The sequence below is a fragment of the Cydia amplana genome, chromosome 12, assembly GCF_948474715.1.
Source record: "Cydia amplana chromosome 12, ilCydAmpl1.1, whole genome shotgun sequence".
Taxonomy (NCBI): domain Eukaryota; kingdom Metazoa; phylum Arthropoda; class Insecta; order Lepidoptera; family Tortricidae; genus Cydia; species Cydia amplana.
In genome coordinates this window covers 11989585-12009586 of record NC_086080.1, presented here as the reverse complement: position 1 = coordinate 12009586, position 20002 = coordinate 11989585, and the positions used below count along the sequence as shown (strand labels likewise).

At 39.1% G+C, this 20002-nt stretch overlaps 4 protein-coding genes and 1 non-coding gene across 5 annotated transcripts; 2 read left to right on the top strand and 3 right to left on the bottom strand.

Moving 5' to 3' along the window:
- Positions 1-78: 78 nt before the first annotated feature.
- On the bottom strand, positions 79-2012 carry LOC134653027 (transmembrane 9 superfamily member 3). The gene has a single exon (XM_063508305.1). The coding sequence runs from the start codon at positions 1913-1915 to the stop codon at positions 188-190; it is 1728 nt and encodes a 575-aa protein (XP_063364375.1). The 5' UTR covers positions 1916-2012; the 3' UTR covers positions 79-187.
- A 5818-nt stretch (positions 2013-7830) lies between these two features.
- Positions 7831-13746, top strand: LOC134653035 (notchless protein homolog 1). The gene is made up of 10 exons (XM_063508316.1): positions 7831-8004; positions 8168-8325; positions 8697-8833; positions 9108-9282; positions 9425-9599; positions 9763-9907; positions 10294-10483; positions 10850-11013; positions 12408-12534; positions 13662-13746. The coding sequence occupies exons 1-10, from the start codon at positions 7861-7863 to the stop codon at positions 13672-13674; spliced, it is 1428 nt and encodes a 475-aa protein (XP_063364386.1). The 5' UTR covers positions 7831-7860; the 3' UTR covers positions 13675-13746.
- On the top strand, positions 8450-8522 carry Trnas-gga (transfer RNA serine (anticodon GGA)). The gene has a single exon. It is a non-coding gene; the product is annotated as a tRNA-Ser (tRNA).
- On the bottom strand, positions 13693-15440 carry LOC134653037 (something about silencing protein 10). The gene is made up of 2 exons (XM_063508317.1): positions 15201-15440; positions 13693-15124 (listed from the first exon to the last, which is right to left on the bottom strand). The coding sequence occupies exons 1-2, from the start codon at positions 15215-15217 to the stop codon at positions 13753-13755; spliced, it is 1389 nt and encodes a 462-aa protein (XP_063364387.1). The 5' UTR covers positions 15218-15440; the 3' UTR covers positions 13693-13752.
- A 2414-nt stretch (positions 15441-17854) lies between these two features.
- On the bottom strand, positions 17855-19091 carry LOC134652743 (uncharacterized). Its single transcript, XM_063507905.1, has 2 exons — positions 18030-19091; positions 17855-17908 (listed from the first exon to the last, which is right to left on the bottom strand). Exons 1-2 carry the CDS (start codon positions 19089-19091, stop codon positions 17855-17857), a joined length of 1116 nt encoding a protein of 371 aa, XP_063363975.1.
- Between the last annotated feature and the right edge of the window lie 911 nt (positions 19092-20002).

Genomic DNA, 20002 nt, shown 5'->3' with positions numbered 1-20002 from the left:
GCCAAAACTCACTCACTCAACTCACATATTTAGCAATATGACATGCCTAATTTTTTTTTCACAGTTCCTCTCATCATTTCTGTAACCACTTCTTATAAAATAAATCAAATCAACAAATAAGACATTTTATTCTGATTGGAATAACAGTACCATATCAAATAAAAATTGACAACCTAGTAATTTGTGTTCAATCAATTTTTACAGTAGAATATACTTTCCTAACAAAAATACTTGTGCCAATGTAGCCTACAGTCCCACAAATAATTCCAAGAGCTAAACTGAAGAGAGCCATGTAGCCAAAGTAGAAAGTGGTCTGAAATAGACCATACATTTTCGTTTTAAACAGGAAGTAATAGAAGGAATACAAGTATACATAGAGAGCTGTACTTCCGGCTGACAGGAAGCTAGTCCACTGCCAGCGGTAGTCCTCGGCATTCAACAAAAAGTATGTGCACACAATGGTTACACACACTGTCACTATCATAAGGATCACAAACACAAGCAACATAAATCCATACACATAATAAATTTTATAAGCCCAGAAAGATGTAAATATGAAGTACATCTCAATAAATATTGAACCAAAAGGTAAAATACCACCCATGATGATAATTATGAATGGTTCCATAAACCACTTCTTTTCTGGTATTGGCCGAGGGACAGCATTGATACGGCAAGGATAGTCAGGTTGACCAGCTAAGTTACGGCCCAAAACAGTGCCTACTAAAGTCAGTGGTAGAATAACAAAAGTGCAAATGGACATCACAGCCACCATACTGCCAAATGGAATAGCTCTCGAGGCATGATAATACATAGCAATAAAATTAATAAAAAATGCCGTACCACAGACCAGTACAGGGAGCAAGAAAGCAGAGAGGAGCATCTGCTTGATCCATAGCTTGCCACCCATCCTGGCATACAGAGAGCCCCCAAAGTATCCATTCACTGGAGAAGTTGCAGCATAAATGAAAATAGCAGTAGACAATAATGAACCCCTCTCAGTGTAAAGTTCACCAAATATCGTGAATATAATGACAGCCAGGGTCACAGTGGTGAGCTGATAGCCAGCCCCTACTAAAGCTGAGAATAACCCCAAGTGAGGAACAGGACGGAACACATCACCATGTACTTGTTTCCAACCATACTCGTCTCCCAAATCTTTCTCTAAATCATCCAGGTCATCATCCTTAGAGTATCTAGCATAGTCTTTACGGAGAGTCCTCATGAGAATCATAGACACAAGCCCCACCAAGAATATCACCATCATGAAGCTGTTGAAGATGCTGAACCAGTGGATCCTGTGCTGGAAAAAGTTGGGATCCAAGTATTTATCAAACCTGTCTTCAAACTTAATATTGCTCTGCTTCCAATTGACTTCATATGTGAACGGAATATTTGCATGCGGTGTAAGGCGCTCCTTATTCTCTGCAGTTAGGTTTACTTCAACTATTCTGTTCCCGTTGTAGCCAATATCGAACTTTTTGTGCGTCCAGATATAGTAGCTGTCACCGTCAACTTCGCCAACGATTCCCCAAATAGGCAGGTCGTCAATGTACATTTGGTACCAGTAGTGGTTCTTCACTGCATAGACGAGGGCTTTATATGACTGCTCAGTAAGTTCTATAGCACAAAACTGCTGTGCAGGAACTTTATCCTTGTAGGTAATGTCGAGTCCACTAAATTCAAGCTCCACACCCTGAAGCGCTTCCGATAAAGTTTCATGGTAGTGCCCGATTGTTACTTTGGTGCCGACGCAAAACGGTAGCGAAAAATATGCATACGTCTCCTGGCGATTGTGGTATGGGCCCACAGTGTTCATCCATAGCACCACTTGCTCGCCATCCTTGTATGTATGTGTATGTTCATCACAATTTACTATAGTCAATGAAATAAATAGCACGTAGAGGATTTTCATTGTATAAATAATATCACTAATCCGGACAATTTTTAAAAGTAAAATAAACAAAACACGTAAGTGAAATGCCGAAATCGGACATTACCCAATGTTGCCAGCGAATCATGCACACAGAAAAGAAATGTCGTCATAATCAAAATCATAGACAAATGATGCGTTCGAGGAGCCCCTTATTATTTTTTTTTTTTTTTTTTCTCTTTATTTGAGCTTGTCACAGAAGTGAGCATGTCGCTCCATAAAAAAAACAACAAATTAATATATGTTCTTAAAATTAACTTATTCTACGATCTATAGCCTTACGTACGAGCTGCAATAGCGCCATGGCGGCGTCCGACAAAGGAGCAGCCAGAACGCTATTGCAGCCCCCGACATCAAAGTGAAACATAGCACCAGTATTATAGCTTGAAAAAGCCAATTGTATCCGAGCAGCTTCATTCCGGACACATTCCATTATAACATGGTACACGTCTTCTAATACATCACATTCATCACAATTAGGAGAAGGAACTTTCTTCATTAAGTAACCGAATTGGTTCAATGGGATATGTCCAGAACGTAGTCTCATCATCAATACAATATCACGTCTATTAAGAAAACAATCAATCCACGGTGTCATTAGAGGATGAGGTTGGATCGTCTTGTACCAAATACCCTTTTCTGTTGATCTCTTATCAAAGTATTCTTTCCATAAAGTATAGGTTCTCTGTTTGGCTAAAATGATACAATCTGTATAAAAAGGTAAAGTATTACATTCTACTCCATCATGACAAGCCAGCCTGGCTATGGAATCCACTACTTCATTACCGGCTATACCTACATGAGATGGAATCCACTGCAGAATTATGGTCTTATCTTGCGATTGTAATTTGTCAATTATATTCAAAATGGAATAGGCAACTGGGAGACATCGAGCGTTCGTGGTACACCGAGCAATATGCTGCAAAGCACTTTTAGAATCTGACAGAATGACTATGTGATTGCAATCTAGTGATTGGATGTAGGATAAGGCCTCAGCAATGGCAACCAACTCGGCGTGCATTATAGACATATCATATTTTAAATGTAATTTAACCGATACATTCAATTGAGGGTCATAAATCGCAGCACCTAACGAGTTTTTTTCTTTAGAACCGTCGGTAAATATACGGTAAAATCCAGAGTAATTGGTACGTAAAAAAGCGTTAACAGTAGTTCTTAGGGAAACTTTGTCATACTCGCGCTTAGATTTGTCAACAGAAGTAATGTTTAAATTAATAGATTTAGAAACATCTATATGATTTACCCATTTGTCCAAAGTAAACATTTCCAATACTTTACTGGAATACATAGTTGTTGACTTATACATATTATGGGTAGTAAGAAGAAGAGGCTTTTTATTTCGCAAAGTGTCTCGATCTTGTAAGTCATTATTTAATCCATCTAAGAGTTTGATAGTTGTGTTGTTTTCAAAAGATCTAGATTTTAACCAAAACTTGGATGCTAAATAGGTGCGACGAATGTGCAACGGCTGCACACACAGTTCACATTCCATTGCGTGTATAGGAGTAGACTTAATAAAACCGCCGATAGTCCTCAATGACTGATTTTGAATTTTATCGAGTTTGTACAAGTGAGAATTGCAACTATCGTCATAAAGAAAAGACGCATAATCTATTCGACTACGAATTATAGCAAAGTATAATCTCCTGAGATGTTTTGGGTGTACACCCCATCCCGCTCCAACTAGAACTTTTAAAACATTGGAATATTTCTGAACCTTTTGAACCAATTCGTTAATATGTTTTTCCCACCTAAGAGATCGATCCAACCACATTCCTAGATACTTAACACACTCAACTAACTCTATTTTTTTATCATTAATTTTGATGCTTACAGGTTTTCTATTAATACCTTTTTTAAACAAACATAACTTAGTTTTAGATGTAGATATTTCAAGACCGAGATTATTCAGACATTTGTTAAAATCATTAAGGGACTTTTGTAATACATCCTCGGCCTCCTCTATAGATTTCTTTGTGACATATAAAATATAATCATCTGCATATTGTGAAAAGTAAACACCTGTAAGTGATTTTTGAATATGCATAGTATAAACATTAAAAAGCAATGGCGAAGTAGGATCTCCCTGAGCCAACCCGCGACCAGTAGATCTTCTTAACATAGATGTATCAGTTTGTATAGTGAGATATCTTTCCCTTAAGAAATTCCATAGATATCGACAAATGTGATTTCCAACTTGTAGCCTGTCAAGTATTTCAATTAAAATGGGAACATTTACATTATTATATGCATTCTCAATATCTATGAAACTCCCCAAGGTGATCATATTTTTTGAAAATCCGGTCTGAATCCGACTAACTAAGCTACTTAAATTATCCAAAGATGATCGACACTTTCTAAAACCAACAGTTTCCTCGGAAAACATACATCTTTTTTCTATGAACCATTCCAACCTCCTATTGATCATAGAGTGAAATATTTTACACAGACATGAAATTAAAGAGATTGGTCGAAGAGCAGAGTCAGAGGAGGGGTCTCTTCCGGGTTTAGGTATCGGGACTACACTAATTTCTCTCCACTGAGTAGGGACAAAACCTATGGAGTAGAAATTATTGTACAATGATAATAGTAAGAGTTTTCCTTTCTCAGGCAGATTTTTAATCATAGAAAATGCTATCCCATCATGACCCGGAGCCGTATCTTTTGGTTTAATGCAAGAATCTAATTCATGTAATGTAAATGGCTCGTCTATAACCGTGCTACCCGACTCAATCACTGGCGTCGACGGAGACACATAATCTGGCGTCAGAGAACAAAGAAGATTATGAGCTTTTTCTACACTAACATGAGGCCGAGAGGACCTATAGCCCTTTACCCATTTCATCCGAGACCAAACTTCAGAGGCTGATGAGGACTCGCTTATGGAGTTGCAAAATTGTTGCCAATTTTCATTTCTACGTGTTCTAATAAGTCTCTGAGTGTCTCTTATCTTAGCCTGAAGTTGCTCAAGATTTTGTGGTGTAGGATTTCGTCTGAACAATGAGAGAGCTAAACGTCTTTCTGCAACGGCTTTGGATAAATCCTGGTTCCAGTACGGTTTTGGTTGGAATTTTTTTGCTGGCTTATTGTTAACTTTAATATACGGTATGAAAAGATCAGCAGCTTCATTTATAATACTTAAAAAACAATTATATGATTCTTGAGGAGCTTCAGGCAATGACAAATCAGCAAACTTATTTTCTAAATATATTCTGTACTCGTTCCATTGAGCCTCTTTATAGTTTCTCCTTGGTACAGACTTAACACAAGAATTTAAATATGTAGAAATCTTTATAATAAGGTGATCACTTCCTAGTGATTCTTTAATAACGTTCCAATTTAATGCAAAACAAATATCAGTAGATACTATAGAAATATCTGGAGACGACTCCTGTAACATTCCATTGACTAAGCGCACTCTTGTGTGGCTGTGATCATTAAGAGAAACTAGATTACAGTCCACAAGAGAATCATATATTTGACTACCCCGAGTATCCGTTTTATATGACCAATTGGTGTGATGACCGTTAAAGTCGCCCATGATAATCACGTTATGTTGCACGATTGAAAAAATAAAATCCCAATCACTCTGCTGAGTCACTACTTTAGACGGACAGTAAACTGAAATCACGTTTTTAATTTGATCACAATTAAACACTTTAACGTAGACGACTTGAACACCAGGATTAGGGTGTTGAACACGACAATGTTCAGACTTGATTGATTTATGCGTAAGGATTGCAACACCACCATATCCATCCGATCTGTCTGCCCTATATATATTATAATTACTAATGCGAAAATAACAGTCGGTATCTAACCATGTTTCACTAAGTGCCGCTATATGGATCTTCTCCTGAATAAGTAGATTTTCAAACGATGCTAACTTTGGTCTAATACTTTGTGCGTTCCATTGCAACATGTTAAGTCTGCACTGCTTTAAGTTATTAGCCATCTGTGGCGTTAAAAAAAGATTTTAAGCAGGACATATCAAGTATATTCTTCATAACAAAAGATAAAAGCCATTCTAATCCAGTTTGAACTCCCAATTTTATTTTTTCAACAATCGTCAAGTTTTTCATGAATATGATATCTTTTAATTTATCAATTAATGAACTAAATTTAAGTTTATTTTCATTTATTTCCTTTGGCTTGCTCGTTATTTCTGGTAGAACGTCATTGTCATCAGTTTCCATATTTAATAAGTTTTTATCAGATATACTATTATTACTATCATCTTCTTTTCTCACTTCGGGCTTCCTGTGTTTAGGTTTAGTACGGCTTGTCTTTTTAGGTGATGTAAACGATACATTATTGTTACCTGTGGCATCACTATGAACCACAGCTTGGGTCGTCACTATTTTTGCATATGCTGGTTCGATTACCGCAGGCTCCATTGTAGATCTTTCAGCCACCGAAGTCGTCTCAGTTGTCCTGAGGGTCGGGGGAAAGTTTTCCTGATACATAGATGCCGCCGGGGCTGGCGGGCTGCTAGAACCTGGTTCGTATTTATTCAACGCCTTTTTATATGTACAATTAAATTCAGCCATAATCTTCCTTATGTTTCTTTCTTTTTGGTAGAATGGACAAACTTTGTCTAGAGCCATGTGATTTCCTAAGCAATTACGACATGTGAAAACAGTTGTTTCGCAATTCGAATGAGGGCCTCCACACTTAGGACAAGTACATTTTTTGGAACACGTTTTCTTTGTATGGCCATACCGCCAGCAATTGGCACATTGTGACACAGGAAATAGGTATGGTTCAACCTTGACTCGCATTTCATGTATATAAACGTAAGGTGGTAATATGGGGCCTTTGAAACATACACGTACGGTCTCACTGTCCTTCCATCCTGATTCATCCGAACTTTTTCTACTTAATCTTTTTACTGAAACTATTTCTACTCCGCATGTCATACTTTCCATCATTTCTTTTTCTTTTAATTCTAAATCCACATCTTTTATAATACCATAAGAAACACCAACCTCGTATGTTTTTTGGCACCGCCAGCCCAACTCTTCGTGCATAGCAACCTTGGACATAAGCCGCTCAGCGCTCGTATCATTATCAAATTGGATAAGCACTTTATATGAATTAACGTACCTGACTCTAATGATACCTAGGATATCATGACTTTTTAACAACTTCGCTAGCGCAAATTGTTTCGGCAGGGTATCTTTGCAAGTAATGCTTATTTCTGTGCCCACGGATAAGTCTGGGTTAAACACATAACGGCGTTTTGGATTTTTGGTAACTAATGTCCATTCATCGTCCTTCCTCTTAGCCGCATAGGAATGATCTGTCGTAATCAATGTATTAGTACTAACCTTAGGAAACTGTCTAGGTTTAAGCTTAGCCTTGACCTTAGGTGACCTTAGGTCATCTGATGGATTTGTGTCACCATTATCAGGCGTCATTTCCTCTAACTCGAAGTCCATATCACGTTGTGTTAAGTCCATATAATCATTTTGTAGGCATACCTCAGACTCGGAGCTATTTACGCGATTTGTAGCTTCATTTGCGCCATCATCTCCATTGAGGGACATTGGTATCGGATCCCGACTGTTACAGTCGGGACCGCTTCAAATTTATGAAAAACCAGACAGTTAATAATTTATGAGTATCTTAAAACACAAATAACTGAAAGACACGCGTTAATTGAATATAAAATTAATAATTTTACACGAGAATTTTCAAAACACGTCCTGCCGCCATAAAGTTTCGAGCCCCTTATTTTGTAAAACATTTCACAGCGTGTTTCCAAGTGTCTGGAACATCCTGAGTGAGAATGAGAACATGTGGATGTGACAGTTCGCCTTGACAAGACGAGGTTATGTTGATTAGTCTACACGACTAAATAAACTTTATAACTTTTAATTGCAAAAAATAAGTAGACGATAAATATGGATGTCGACAGTGATTTACCAAGTACTGTCCAAGCAAAATTTAAATCAGATACAGGAGAAGAAACCGGAAGTCCCATAGATTTGCCGTTAAACGTTACAAAGGACCAACTCCAACTTATTTGCAATGCACTCTTACAAGAGGTAAATTAGAAGAATGGCTTCGTATAAGTCGCTACATGAATTGAAGAAAACTAGTATTAACCTTGCCAATTAGTTCTCGGGTTCTCCTGTCACAAGGAATTCTATATTATTTAAACCTGTATATTTGAACAGAAAATTAACTTTTTTATGTATTTCTTTTCAGGAAGACAAACCCTTCTTGTTTTTTGTTAAAGATGTTGAAATAACATCTACACTTAAGGAATCCCTGGATTTAAAAAGTCTAAATTCAGAAGAAGTTGTAGAAATTATATACCAACAACAAGCAGTCTTTAGAGTCAGACCCGTCACCAGATGTACAAGGTAACAAATCAAATAATGAATAGACCAGTTAATGCTTTCTTATTGTATTCGCAATCTAAATTGACATATTTTGATTTGTGTTTTTTAAGTAGTCACACTGCTATATATAAATTCACGCCACGTTGGCGGGGTGGCCAAGGGGTTCAAGGCGTTAGCCCGGATTGCTAAAGACGCCGGTTCGAATCCGGCCTTCACCACTGGAGGCCTTTGTCACTTTTTTCTTTAATATATGACATCTATTTCAGCTTATAAAGGTATTCAAGTTATTTTTGGACTACAATTGGGAGCTTTTGGACTATATAGATGAGTGGTGTTATGGTACAAATAAAACCCTTGTTTGAAATAATAATGCATTCAATAATACATTTTAGTTCCATACCTGGACATGCAGAAGCTGTTATATCAACAAGCTTCAGTCCTTCGGGGAAGCAGTTAGCAAGTGGATCTGGTGACACTACTGTTCGATTTTGGGACCTCAACACACAAACACCATTACATGTTTGTAAAGGTATAGTTTATGCAATTAATAAATTTTTGCCTTAAATACGAGTAGTAGACTTATCAGAATTATTATGAATTTAAATAAATATATAAATAAAAAATGTGTAAATATATTTACAATTATTAAGTAAATGATACTGATTTAAGAAGAAATTACCCAATTGTATGTTTGGTCATGTGAAATAATAAGAAAAAAATCTGTACTTTAGTCATTTGCATTATTTTGTTAATGGACCTACTTTTAACTGAAATAGAAAACATTAAAAAATCTTATGTTTAAGGTCATGCAAACTGGGTGTTGTGCATTAGCTGGTCACCAGATGGCTCAAAATTGGCCTCAGCATGCAAACAAGGCAAATTAATACTTTGGGATCCTGTGACTGGCAACCAAATTGGGAAAACCATGCAAGGACACAAACAGTGGATCACTGCATTAGCATGGGAACCATATCATAAGTATGTAAAAAATACTGTATATTTATTTGTAATTTGGTGTTCATGTAAATATCTCAGTGCTGAACACTTCCCCAATAGTATTAAAATGTATTTTGTAATACTGCAAAAAAAGACTAATTAATGAACTAAAATAACTTTCCAGAAACTCTGAATGTCGAAAGTTAGCCTCTTCCTCAAAAGATGGTGATGTCAGAATATGGGACACTGTGTCTGGTATTACAGTACTCAGTCTCACGGGACATACTAAGGCAGTCACATGTGTTAAATGGGGTGGCACTGGTCTAATCTACACTTCTTCCCAGGATAGAACAATTAAGGTATATTATTATCTCTTTAAATGCTATAGCATATGTCATAATGGAAAATCACTCACATGACAATGCAACTGTCAATATAACCTTGATAGCATATATTACGATGACATTTATCTGAAGATAAAAGTATGTAAGTAACTGAGATGTAACCATGAAAATGTAACAGGTATGGAGAGCAGACGACGGCATACTGTGCCGAACTCTGGAAGGGCACGCACATTGGGTGAACACACTAGCACTTAGCACGGACTATGTTCTACGAACCGGACCCTTCCACCCTATCCTGGACCAGCAGGGATTCATCTCCGACAGTGAGTGTTCAAATTTACTATGACGGATTAAAATAATACCCCCTACTGAGGTTTTATCAAGATATTACATTAAGGGTACTTAAAAAAGGACTGTACAAGTTCATAAAGGAGCGATAACGCGCATGTGACACCCTGGAGTTGCAAGCCTTCAGTGGCGTGGCGGTACTTGCTAAAAGAGGTACATAGAACAACTGTTGACAGTATTGACGTTCAATTACAGAGCGTCTCATTCCTCAAACGATTGGGGAATCGTCAATAATGACCTGGCGCAATAAGGCCCATTTTCCTGAGAACTACACGACACGATCCATATTTGTCACTAAGATACACTTTTAGTTCTTCTAGTCGAATATTGTGGCTATTAATCAATTCCCATTGTTTTACAGAAAAAGTTCTAGAACAGAGAGCCCTCGATCGGTACCAAGTTGTATGTCCGAGCGGCCAGGAGCGCCTGGTGTCGGGCTCGGATGACTTCACGCTGTTCCTGTGGCTCCCGGAGAAGGAAAAGCGCCCCCTGGCGCGCATGACGGGACACCAGCAGCTCATCAACGACGTCAAGTTTTCGCCAGACTCAAGGTAAACCAAACGGGTTCAGTAATTTCTTCCCATATATGTAGTACATTTATTTGATTTACGAGTACGTAGGTACACTTGAATTTATACCTCAGCTTCATAATCATAAAATCCATACTAATAGTATAAATGCGAAAGTGTGTCTGTCTGTCTGTTACCTCTTCACGCTTAAATCGCTGAACCGATTTAGTTGTCATTTGGTATGGAGATAGTTTGAGTCTCGGGAAAGGACATAGGGTAGTTTTTAACCCAGAAATCACTCTTTAAGGGGGTGAAAAGCCGGGTGGAGCCTACCCAAATCACTAACTACGAAGTCGCGGGCAAAAGTTAGTATATTATACAATTAATGTTGAATGTACATTTGTACAGATTGATAGCGTCAGCATCGTTCGACAAGTCAGTGAAACTGTGGGAAGCAGCGACTGGGAAGTTCGTAGCGACGCTCCGCGGGCACGTGCAGGCCGTGTACTCGCTCGCCTGGGCCGCCGACTCGCGGCTGCTACTCAGCTCCAGCGCGGACTCCACGCTCAAAGGTAACACCTGGGGGCCGATTTTTGAATTTCGATCACTCGATTTCGTCACTCGAAAATCGATGGAAAACGGCGAAATGCAGATTTTTGAAATACGAGCGATAGAAATTGGGAATCTAGTGGTATTGGCCACTCGTTTTCAATTCTATTAGTAGAATTTACATGACTAGTAGTGGAGATATTACTGAACGAAATACGCGAAATCGAGCGGTCGAATTTCAAAAATCGGCCCAGTGCCGAGTGAGACACGCCTGGCGACGTTCAGGGGGCCGATTTTTGAAATTCGACCGCTCGATTTCGTGTATTTCGTTCAGTAATATCTAGTACTAGTAGGCATGTAAATTCCACTAATAGAATTGGAAACGAGTGGTCAATACCACTAGATTCCAAATTTTTATCGCTCGTATTTCAAAAATCAGCATTTCGCTGTTTTCTACCGATTTTCGAGTAACGAAATCGAGCGATCGAAATTCAAAAATCGGCCCCCTGAACGTCGCCAGGCGTGTCTCACTCCGCGATTTCGTCGCTTTGCTACAGGTAGCTAAAAGTACATCCGTACGGCCCCAATTTTGGGGAAAGCCATAAGCCGCGCGTGGCGCTGTCGCCACCTAGCGTAGCATATCTGTGCTGATCGTAACAGACGCGTTTTGTTAGAGAGTGAGTCTTCTGTACTTAGTACTATTATTTATTCTGTGACGTCGCTAAGGTTCACATTTGTACATTTATGACATTCTCTGATTGGTCGAAAAATATGGTATTCTTTAAGTTGCGTTACGAGGATATGTAAAACCTGTTAATTGACTCGTCAACATTCTTGCAAAAACCTACAATAGCCAGTTAAGTGGCCCACTGATTAACAGTCGGCCGGACGGTATCGGCCTGTCAGTTGTTCGGAACTGTAAAATTTTTGTTCTAACTGACAGGCCGATACCGACCGGCAGACTGTTAATCAGTGGGCCCCTTTAGATATTGGAATACACACGTACAGACCGTACAGTATCTACTACAGAAGTTTGGTTGTGAAAACCATAAGTAAAAAAAACTAAGAACGGGACACCCTTATGTACCTACAGATTAAAAATATCTATGTCTTAAATACCATAAGTACACATCGGTAACTCGTGGCATTTAGGTAGCACTTAAAAGATTAGTTTAATTAATTCCTTTTTTTAGTGGTTTCTTTTTCTCGACTCGTATAGGAAAAACATTGTCACATCACTAGTCTGTTAGAAACTGTCAAGTGCTACCTAAGTGCCACGAGTTACCGATGTGTGCTTATCACTAATCTTTTAAGTGCTACCTAAATGCCACAAGTTACCGATGTGTAACCATGAGGTTTCTGCCACTTTTATTTCTGGGAAATAATAACCTGATGCAAACTTACAATACATTTTTAGTATGGAACATGAAAACCAAAAAGCTGGAGTTGGAGCTGCCGGGCCACGCGGACGAGGTGTACGCCGCGGACTGGGCGCCGGACGGCGGTCACGTGGCCTCCGGCGGCAAGGACAAGGTTTTGAAATTGTAAGATCGTGCTCTTGACGTAGTGTTGTGAATAACGCTAATTTTGAGGCTTAAAAACTCGAACCCTTAAGACCAGCGCAGCGGTCGGCAACCTGCGGCCCGTGAACCTATCACTTGTGGCCCGCGAGCCTCCCTGGCTATTTTGTATGTAATATTGAAAAACCGGCCGAGTGCGAGTCGGACTCGCGCACGGAGGGTTCCGCACCATCAACAAAAAATAGAGCAAAACAAGCAAAAAAACGGTCACCCATCCAAGTACTGACCCCGCCCGACGTTGCTTAACTTCGGTCAAAAATCACGTTTGTTGTATGGGAGCCCCATTTAAATCTTTATTTTATTCTGTTTTTAGTATTTGTTGTTATAGCTATCACGGTTCGTGAGATACAGCCTGGTGACAGACGGACGGACGGACGGACAGCGGAGTCTTAGTAATAGGGTCCCGTTTTTACCCTTTGGGTACCTACCTTACCCTAAAAACGACAATGTCTGATAAAGTCATAAATATTAACAAAGTGCGGCCCGCGTCAGCTTCGTTAACTACTATGTGGCCCATGGCCTGGCTGCTAAAAGGTTGCCGACCGCTGCTTAAGACTCTCAAGGCTTAACGCCTCAAAGGCGGCAAGGACGGTTTCTTACATCCATACGTGTAAAGTGTAAAATAAATAAATACAATTCTCAAATATAGTAGTTTTCAAGACTTACACGAGTCTTTAAGCCTAAAAATAAGCGTTATTTACAAAACTGTCTTGACGACTATCCCGAAATTCTATGTTTGCCTGTGATGCTTTATCAATTAACATATATCTTCTACCTACGTGCAAATAGGAAAATATGATTATGAATTATATCACTCGCTTTTGCAGATTGTCTCCAGACAATTTAATAGCGACTTAAGAAATTAACAACAAATAGGGAACGACGTAATTTAAGGTGTTGGATTTAATATTTTGTTCTTCATGCAACATTGTGTTTTTGTATCTTATTGGCACCTAGTAACTCAAAGTTCACATAACTGATTAGAGGTAATTTATACAGAAACCTAGAACCTTTTTTGGTGGTCAATCAGCCCATGGTAGCATAACAGGACAGAAAATGTATATCTACATTATGTATTCTTTTTGTTTCAGATGGCAACATTAAAAAACAAAAGCAGAATAATGCAGTACATAACTTTATTGTACAAAATATAATAATAAAATACATAAGCATGTATTCAAATTACTTAATTTTAATGCTCTTTTTCACATTAGCCTTAATACCTGAGGCTTCACCACCATACCTAGTTACCTCAGTACGAGGAGTACGGACCGCTCCCTTCCTCCTGATCTTAGCCTTCCTGTACTTGAGCTTATGTTTGACTCTAGGATTTCTCTGCTCCCTCTTTCTATGTGGAGTCAGACCCTTGTTCTTGGCTATCTGATAAGTGATTTCTCGCTTATCTCCATCAACAGGTACAATATCTTGTGATGTGCAAGGTTTATTATCATCCTTCTCTTGAGGTAGGGCATCATTATCTGAGAATCCACTTTCTTCAGACTCATCATTAGTCTTAGCAACACGATCAACTTCAGATTGATTGTCTTCATATTCATCTTCATTATCCGATACACCTGTGTCTTCTCCTTCATCTTTTTCCAAAGCAGAAAGAAGTTTAAGTTTCTTTGATGTTGGTTCAGCAGGTACATTCTCTGATTTGCGTTTCTTAACCTCCTTTTGGTCTGTAACCTGTAATTCTAAGTTGTTGCTTACAGCATGTAATATACTGTCTATTTGGGGCTTCACCACTTCCAGGTAGATAGGCTCCATCTTATTTAACATCTGTCTGTACTGGTACAGCTTTTTGATAACTGGATGATTCTGTATGTTGATTCTTTGACTTTTAAGTAATAAATAGAAACTAATATTAGTGCAGTAATTTAGGATAAGATCAAAATTAGTCTTTACAAATTTTGAAGCTGGACATTTTGGTAGTTTTCCATCATTGACAAGCCTTAAAACTGGATGTAAATCATCTTTAGCCACTGTCAGTTTAGATTTAAAATCGTCAATCAGACCAGCAAACTCCGGACTCTCCTTTTCTAGTAATTGTAATTTTTGTCTCTTGGACATCTGACTTAAATCACTTTTTACAAGGGACTCAGCATCTTTAGCTTTGGCGGCATGTTTATTGATATAGTCCTCTGTAAAATCTTCTTCACCAAGTTGTTCTAAGAGCCTTTTTTGAATATTTCTTGCCTCTTCTTCTTCGTCAAGGGCTGCTCTTTCATCATTTCCAAAGCCACCATAGTCCTCATCAACATAGTCGGTAGCATAGTAAGACCTTTTGTTTTTGCCCCAAGCTTTAGAGTCGGGCAAATCATCGTCTGACTTTTCCTGCCCTTCTACATCACTATCTGCCATGCCTAAATCATCTTTTTTACCATCAGAGTCTTCATCAGACTCGGAGAATGCATACATATCTTCCTCACTTTCAGAGTTTTGATGTTTTCTTTTACGCACCTTTTCCAGCAGTTCTTTTTCTTCTTCAGAGTATTCATCTTCCGAATCAGAGGGCTCATAGTTGCCCTTCATGTCGAATTTTGAATCAACTCTAAAACAAAACATAACATGAAACACCGTGATACTTATGCTAAATAATAGTCAGGTAGCAAATGAACCAAGATTACCTTATTTTATCAGCCATCGTGACTGGGAACTAGATTTAGTTCATTAAACTTCAAATTGCATGTGGATTAATGTGGAACCTAGGTTAGGTTTTGAAATCTGTGGTAGCAAGCCACCTGAGCCACCTTTTTATCTTAGCTGTAATTATGTACACAGATTACTGGCTTTACTGAAAACCACTGTTACTTGTAATTAATGACTTCGATTATGAATAACTTCGATATTATTATCGTCTGTCATGCTCTTTTTTCGATAATAAAAAGGAAACTCAAATCTCAATGGATGGAATGGAATTGAATGGATGAATGAATGAATGATTTTTTTTTTTCGCACTAAAATGTCCATAGACAACAAAGCTGTTTCAGTTACTGTATTAACTACCGGCGGTATCGTATATATTTGTAATTGACAGTCGATAATTATTATCTCGTGTCTCGGTCAAACCGAATCCTGAAATTACACGTCAGTGTCAAGTTACTAAATAGAACCGTTTTTCCCCCCAAAGGGTAAAAAACGGATATTTAGGTTTCTGCCGAAGCCTGAACCAACGATTGAGATTACACCCTTGTAACTCAGCCCTAAATTGGTGAATTCTTTGTCCAGTAGCGCCGTCTATCGCGTGTTTAAGTTAACCACAGAACGCGCGACGCCAGCGCCGGCTGCTTGCTCTTCAGTACCTTAAGCCGGCAAGGCCCTTAGGCGTGGTTCAGGCTTCGGCAGAAACCTAAATATCCGTTTTTTACCCTTCGGGGGAAAAACAGTTCTATTTAGGTATTCTTGCCTCTGCCTGAACCAACGATTGAGACGTGTTTAAACCTCTGCCGGCGCTGGTCCGGGCGTACTGTGAATGCTGTGATATATATATTTAAAAATGGGATTACAAAATAAGGACCAAAAAGAAATTTTTCATGAGATTCGAATGGAATGTTTATTTGAGAACTGAAATAACTAAATTAATCTGCTACAAATAGTAACCTATAGAAAATTTAATGCTCTGCATTATTAGACTTTGGTTTGTAATTTTTTTTTTTTTTTTTTTTTTTTTTTTTTTTTTTTTTATTGAATCAACACTTAATCAAAATGTTTATTTAAAAGCTCAAAGAACTACTTAATTAATCTGCTACAAATAAGTAACCTTATGAAAATATAATACTCTGTATTATTAGTCTTGATTTAAAATCTTATATTCAATCAACACTTAAAATATTTATTTAAGAGCCCAAAGAGCTACTTATTAATCTGCTACAATTAAGTAACCTAATGATAATATAATACCCTGTATCAGTCTTTGATTTATAATCTTATATTCAATCAACACTTAAACAAAATATTTATTTAAGAGCTCAAAGAGCTACTTATTAATCTGCTACAACTAAGTAACCTAATGAAAATATAATACCCTGTATTATTAGTTTTTGATTTATAATCTTGTATTGAATCAACACTTAAACAAAATATTTATTTAAGAACTCAAAGAACTACTTAAATTTGCTACAATTAAGTAGGTAACTTAATGTTAGATTGGATCAACACTTAACCAAAATACCCTGAGCGAGGTAACTATCAGCTTGCATGATTGATTTTATTCATACTCTTATATATCAGCTCTCAACTATTTAGGAGATACCTAGAAACTTTACTAGGCTAGTTAATGGGAGAAAAACAAATGTTTAGATTAATGCTATTACTAGCTGCCGCGGCTGATTGAATTTCCCGAAAGTAATGGTTGAAAAAGGTGTTTTTGGATCGCCAATTTCCCCTCTTCATGACTTCATCAATATCCATATTCTTGCAAGTCCAATTCTCAGTAGCAACACCAGCTCGGATGCTTCCAGCTGTGGCTGATATGCTTGCTTCTTTGAAAAGGGTTCTTATCCACCCAGCTATGACGGCACGTGATGCGGCTTTCACAACACCTCGCGTGGTAATAAAAAGGTTTTCTAGCTGCTTAGAGTTCCGGCGTACTTGCGACAGGGCTATTACTTGTTTAACCCAATGAACTAGATTAAATCTTAATTCTGGCTTAGGTCTCAAATACCACCCAGATTGCCTGTATGTAGAGCTATCAGTCTTCGATCCATATTTTGGCCAAAATATTAACTCGTCCCCTTTTTCTTCGAAGTGGCCCGGTTGTATGCTCAGTAACGTTAAGTCATGCACTCTTCGTCCTGATGCAAGGAGTAGTAATGTTGATGCGTGACGAGAAACAGCAAACAAACTTCCTTCATCGAAATTATATGACTCCAAAAAGGTTAACAGGTCTTCCAATTTCCACAAAAGAGGAGCCCTACCTATGGGTTTCTTGGATAGGATTCCTTTAAGCGTGTGAACCACAATTGGATGTGAAGTTAACAGAGTACTTCTGTTAGGGTTTGTAAACGTAGCTACTACCGACTTATGGACTAAAATGGTACTAGGTGCCAGCTTCACTACTTCCCACAAATGACAGAGGAACCGGGCCAGATCAGTTGGCCTCGGATCAGCTACGTTTACTTGGTTTTCGTATGCCCACATACACCATCTACGCCATGCTGGGCGGTATGTCTTTAAGGTTGAATTTCTCCAGGAAGCTTGTAACAGCTCTAACTCCGAATTGTCCCAATTGAGGAGTTCATCGGTCCAGCCCGTATTGTCCAAACCTGCAAATTGAGGTACTTTATTCCTGGTGGTGGTAGGTTGGTCTCGAGATCCACAAGGTGATGAGGGAGATCTGGAATTTTCCATGGCTGTTTGATCGCACGTTGTTTTATTGCTGGCGTCCAAAATGCTTTGTGCCAATCCGGAACTACCATTAGGTAAATACCTATCGACTCTTGGAGGTGATGGAGTACCCTTGGAATCAGTGCCGGAGGTGGGAATATCCAACCCAGTTCGTACTGCCAACTTCGGCTGAAGGCATTCGTAAACCGACTCCTCATGTCCGTAGCGTCCTCTGACACGTAGTTCGGCACCACTGCTGACCTTACTGACGCGAACAAGTCTATTTCCGGAGTGCCCAGGATCTGAAACACCACTTTCGTTATCGAAGGTTTGAGGTGCCACTCTGGTAAGTTTTTCGACCTCGAGAGACTGTCTGCCAGTCCGTTGTATGGCCCTGGAATGTAGCGAGCTATGAGGGAGCAGTTGTAACGGTCGCACAACCGAAGGATTTCTGTTGTCGTTTCTAAAAGCTTTCTTGATTTTGTGCCCCCCTGTTTGGTTATATAAGCCGCTGCCGTTCGATTGTCCGTTTGCCATATGGCCACCACGTCTCTCAGAGATGATCCTAACCATTTGATAGTTTCGTAGAGAGCCCACAGTTCTTTCTGGTTGCAGTGCCATTGTTGTTGTTCTGCGTCCCAGCGACCCCACAATTTCTGGTTGTTCGCTATTGCACCCCATCCGGCATCTGCCGCATCGGTGGTGATGAACGTATCTGGTTTGGATTGGTGTATGACTGTACTTCTTTTTATATTTCTTACCCACCAATCCAGTTCGGTCAGGGATGCATCTGATATCGGGCGTCTTGTGTGTCGCATTGACTTCAGAAGTTTGTTGGAGTCTATCTGCATCCATCGACAATGTAGTCTTCCTAACGGAACCGTGAACGATGCAAAGTTTAGTTTTCCTAGAAGAACCTTTGCTTCTCTCCAGCTCCAGAGTTTTCTGATGACGAGTTTTTTGATTAGGGATTTTATTTTCCCGGTCTTGGAGTCTGAGAGCATCTTTTTGTTCTCGAGGGTGTTCCAGATTATGCCCAAATATTCTAAGCACCGTGTTGGTTTCAGTTGGGACTTTCTCTTGTTTACTACCCAGCCGAGCTCTTCTAGTTTTTGAACTACAAACCGCGATTGGTTTTGCAGCGTGACTGGGTCCGGATGACTCAAGAGGAAGTCGTCTAGGTAAACTACCATTTTTATGCCTGCAGTCTGTCTGAACCAATGTGCTAACCAGTTCGTCAGTCTTGAAAAGGCATGTGGCGCGCTCGACAGCCCGAATGGCAGGCAAGTCATTTCGTAAGTTCTTCCGTTGAATGCCAGAGATAGGAATCTGCAATGCGTTGGTACTATTGGCACATGATAGTATGCTTGCGAGATGTCTATTTTTGTCATGAAGTCTTTCGGATTCAGAACTGCTGGTACCCGGTAATGATTTAAGAGCTTGAACTTGGGGGCATAAACGTATTGATTTAGTGTCTTTAAATTGAAAATGGGTCGATTTGATCCATCGGTCTTTTTCCTCAGGAACATTGTTGAAAGAAACCCCCTTTTGTGTCTGCTTTCGCGAATAGCGCCGCTTGCTAGCATATCTTGTATTTCCCTTTTCATGTCTGTGGTAGGACGAATCATAAAGGGTTTTTGATGCCTCGACAACTCCACCAAAGGAGGCTTCTTCCGAAACGGGATTCTGTAGCCTGATATTATCTTTAAAATTTCCGACGGAGCTCCTATTTGTGACCACATTTTCAGATAAGCTGATAGTTGACCTGCCCTGAAGTCATTGTTTTTTGGGGGGGGCCCACTTGTTTCGGCCTCCAGTATTTCTATTGTTCTTGGTTCTGTATCTGTACGATAAGTTTTTCCCCGTATTATCATTGACTGTTGAAAACTTTCTGTAGGAGTTGTTGCGCTTGAAAGATTCTCTTCCAGACTGTACTCTCCGGTTATTGGCCTCGACTTTTCGAAAAAATCTGTTGTCGCCTTTGGCAGGCCGGAGTGATTTAAAAGCCTTCCTATACGGAAAGAATTTATGTATTCCCCCTAGGTCTTTTACTGTTTGTGACAGTTCGGGCTCCTTAAACAAATGCGTGTCTGAAGGCGGTATG

Excerpts from the sequence above, each read along its gene's own strand:
- LOC134652743 (XM_063507905.1), bottom strand. The coding sequence starts at position 19,091 with ATGGTAGTTTACCTAGACGACTTCCTCTTGAGTCATCCGGACCCAGTC. Across the intron at positions 17,909-18,029 it reads CTCCGGCACTGATTCCAAGG|ATCTCCCTCATCACCTTGTG; the intron begins GTACTCCATCAC and ends GGAAAATTCCAG.
- LOC134653035 (XM_063508316.1), top strand. The coding sequence starts at position 7,861 with ATGGATGTCGACAGTGATTTACCAAGTACTGTCCAAGCAAAATTTAAA. Across the intron at positions 8,005-8,167 it reads GCAATGCACTCTTACAAGAG|GAAGACAAACCCTTCTTGTT; the intron begins GTAAATTAGAAG and ends ATTTCTTTTCAG. Across the intron at positions 8,326-8,696 it reads CCCGTCACCAGATGTACAAG|TTCCATACCTGGACATGCAG; the intron begins GTAACAAATCAA and ends AATACATTTTAG.
- LOC134653027 (XM_063508305.1), bottom strand. The coding sequence starts at position 1,915 with ATGAAAATCCTCTACGTGCTATTTATTTCATTGACTATAGTAAATTGT.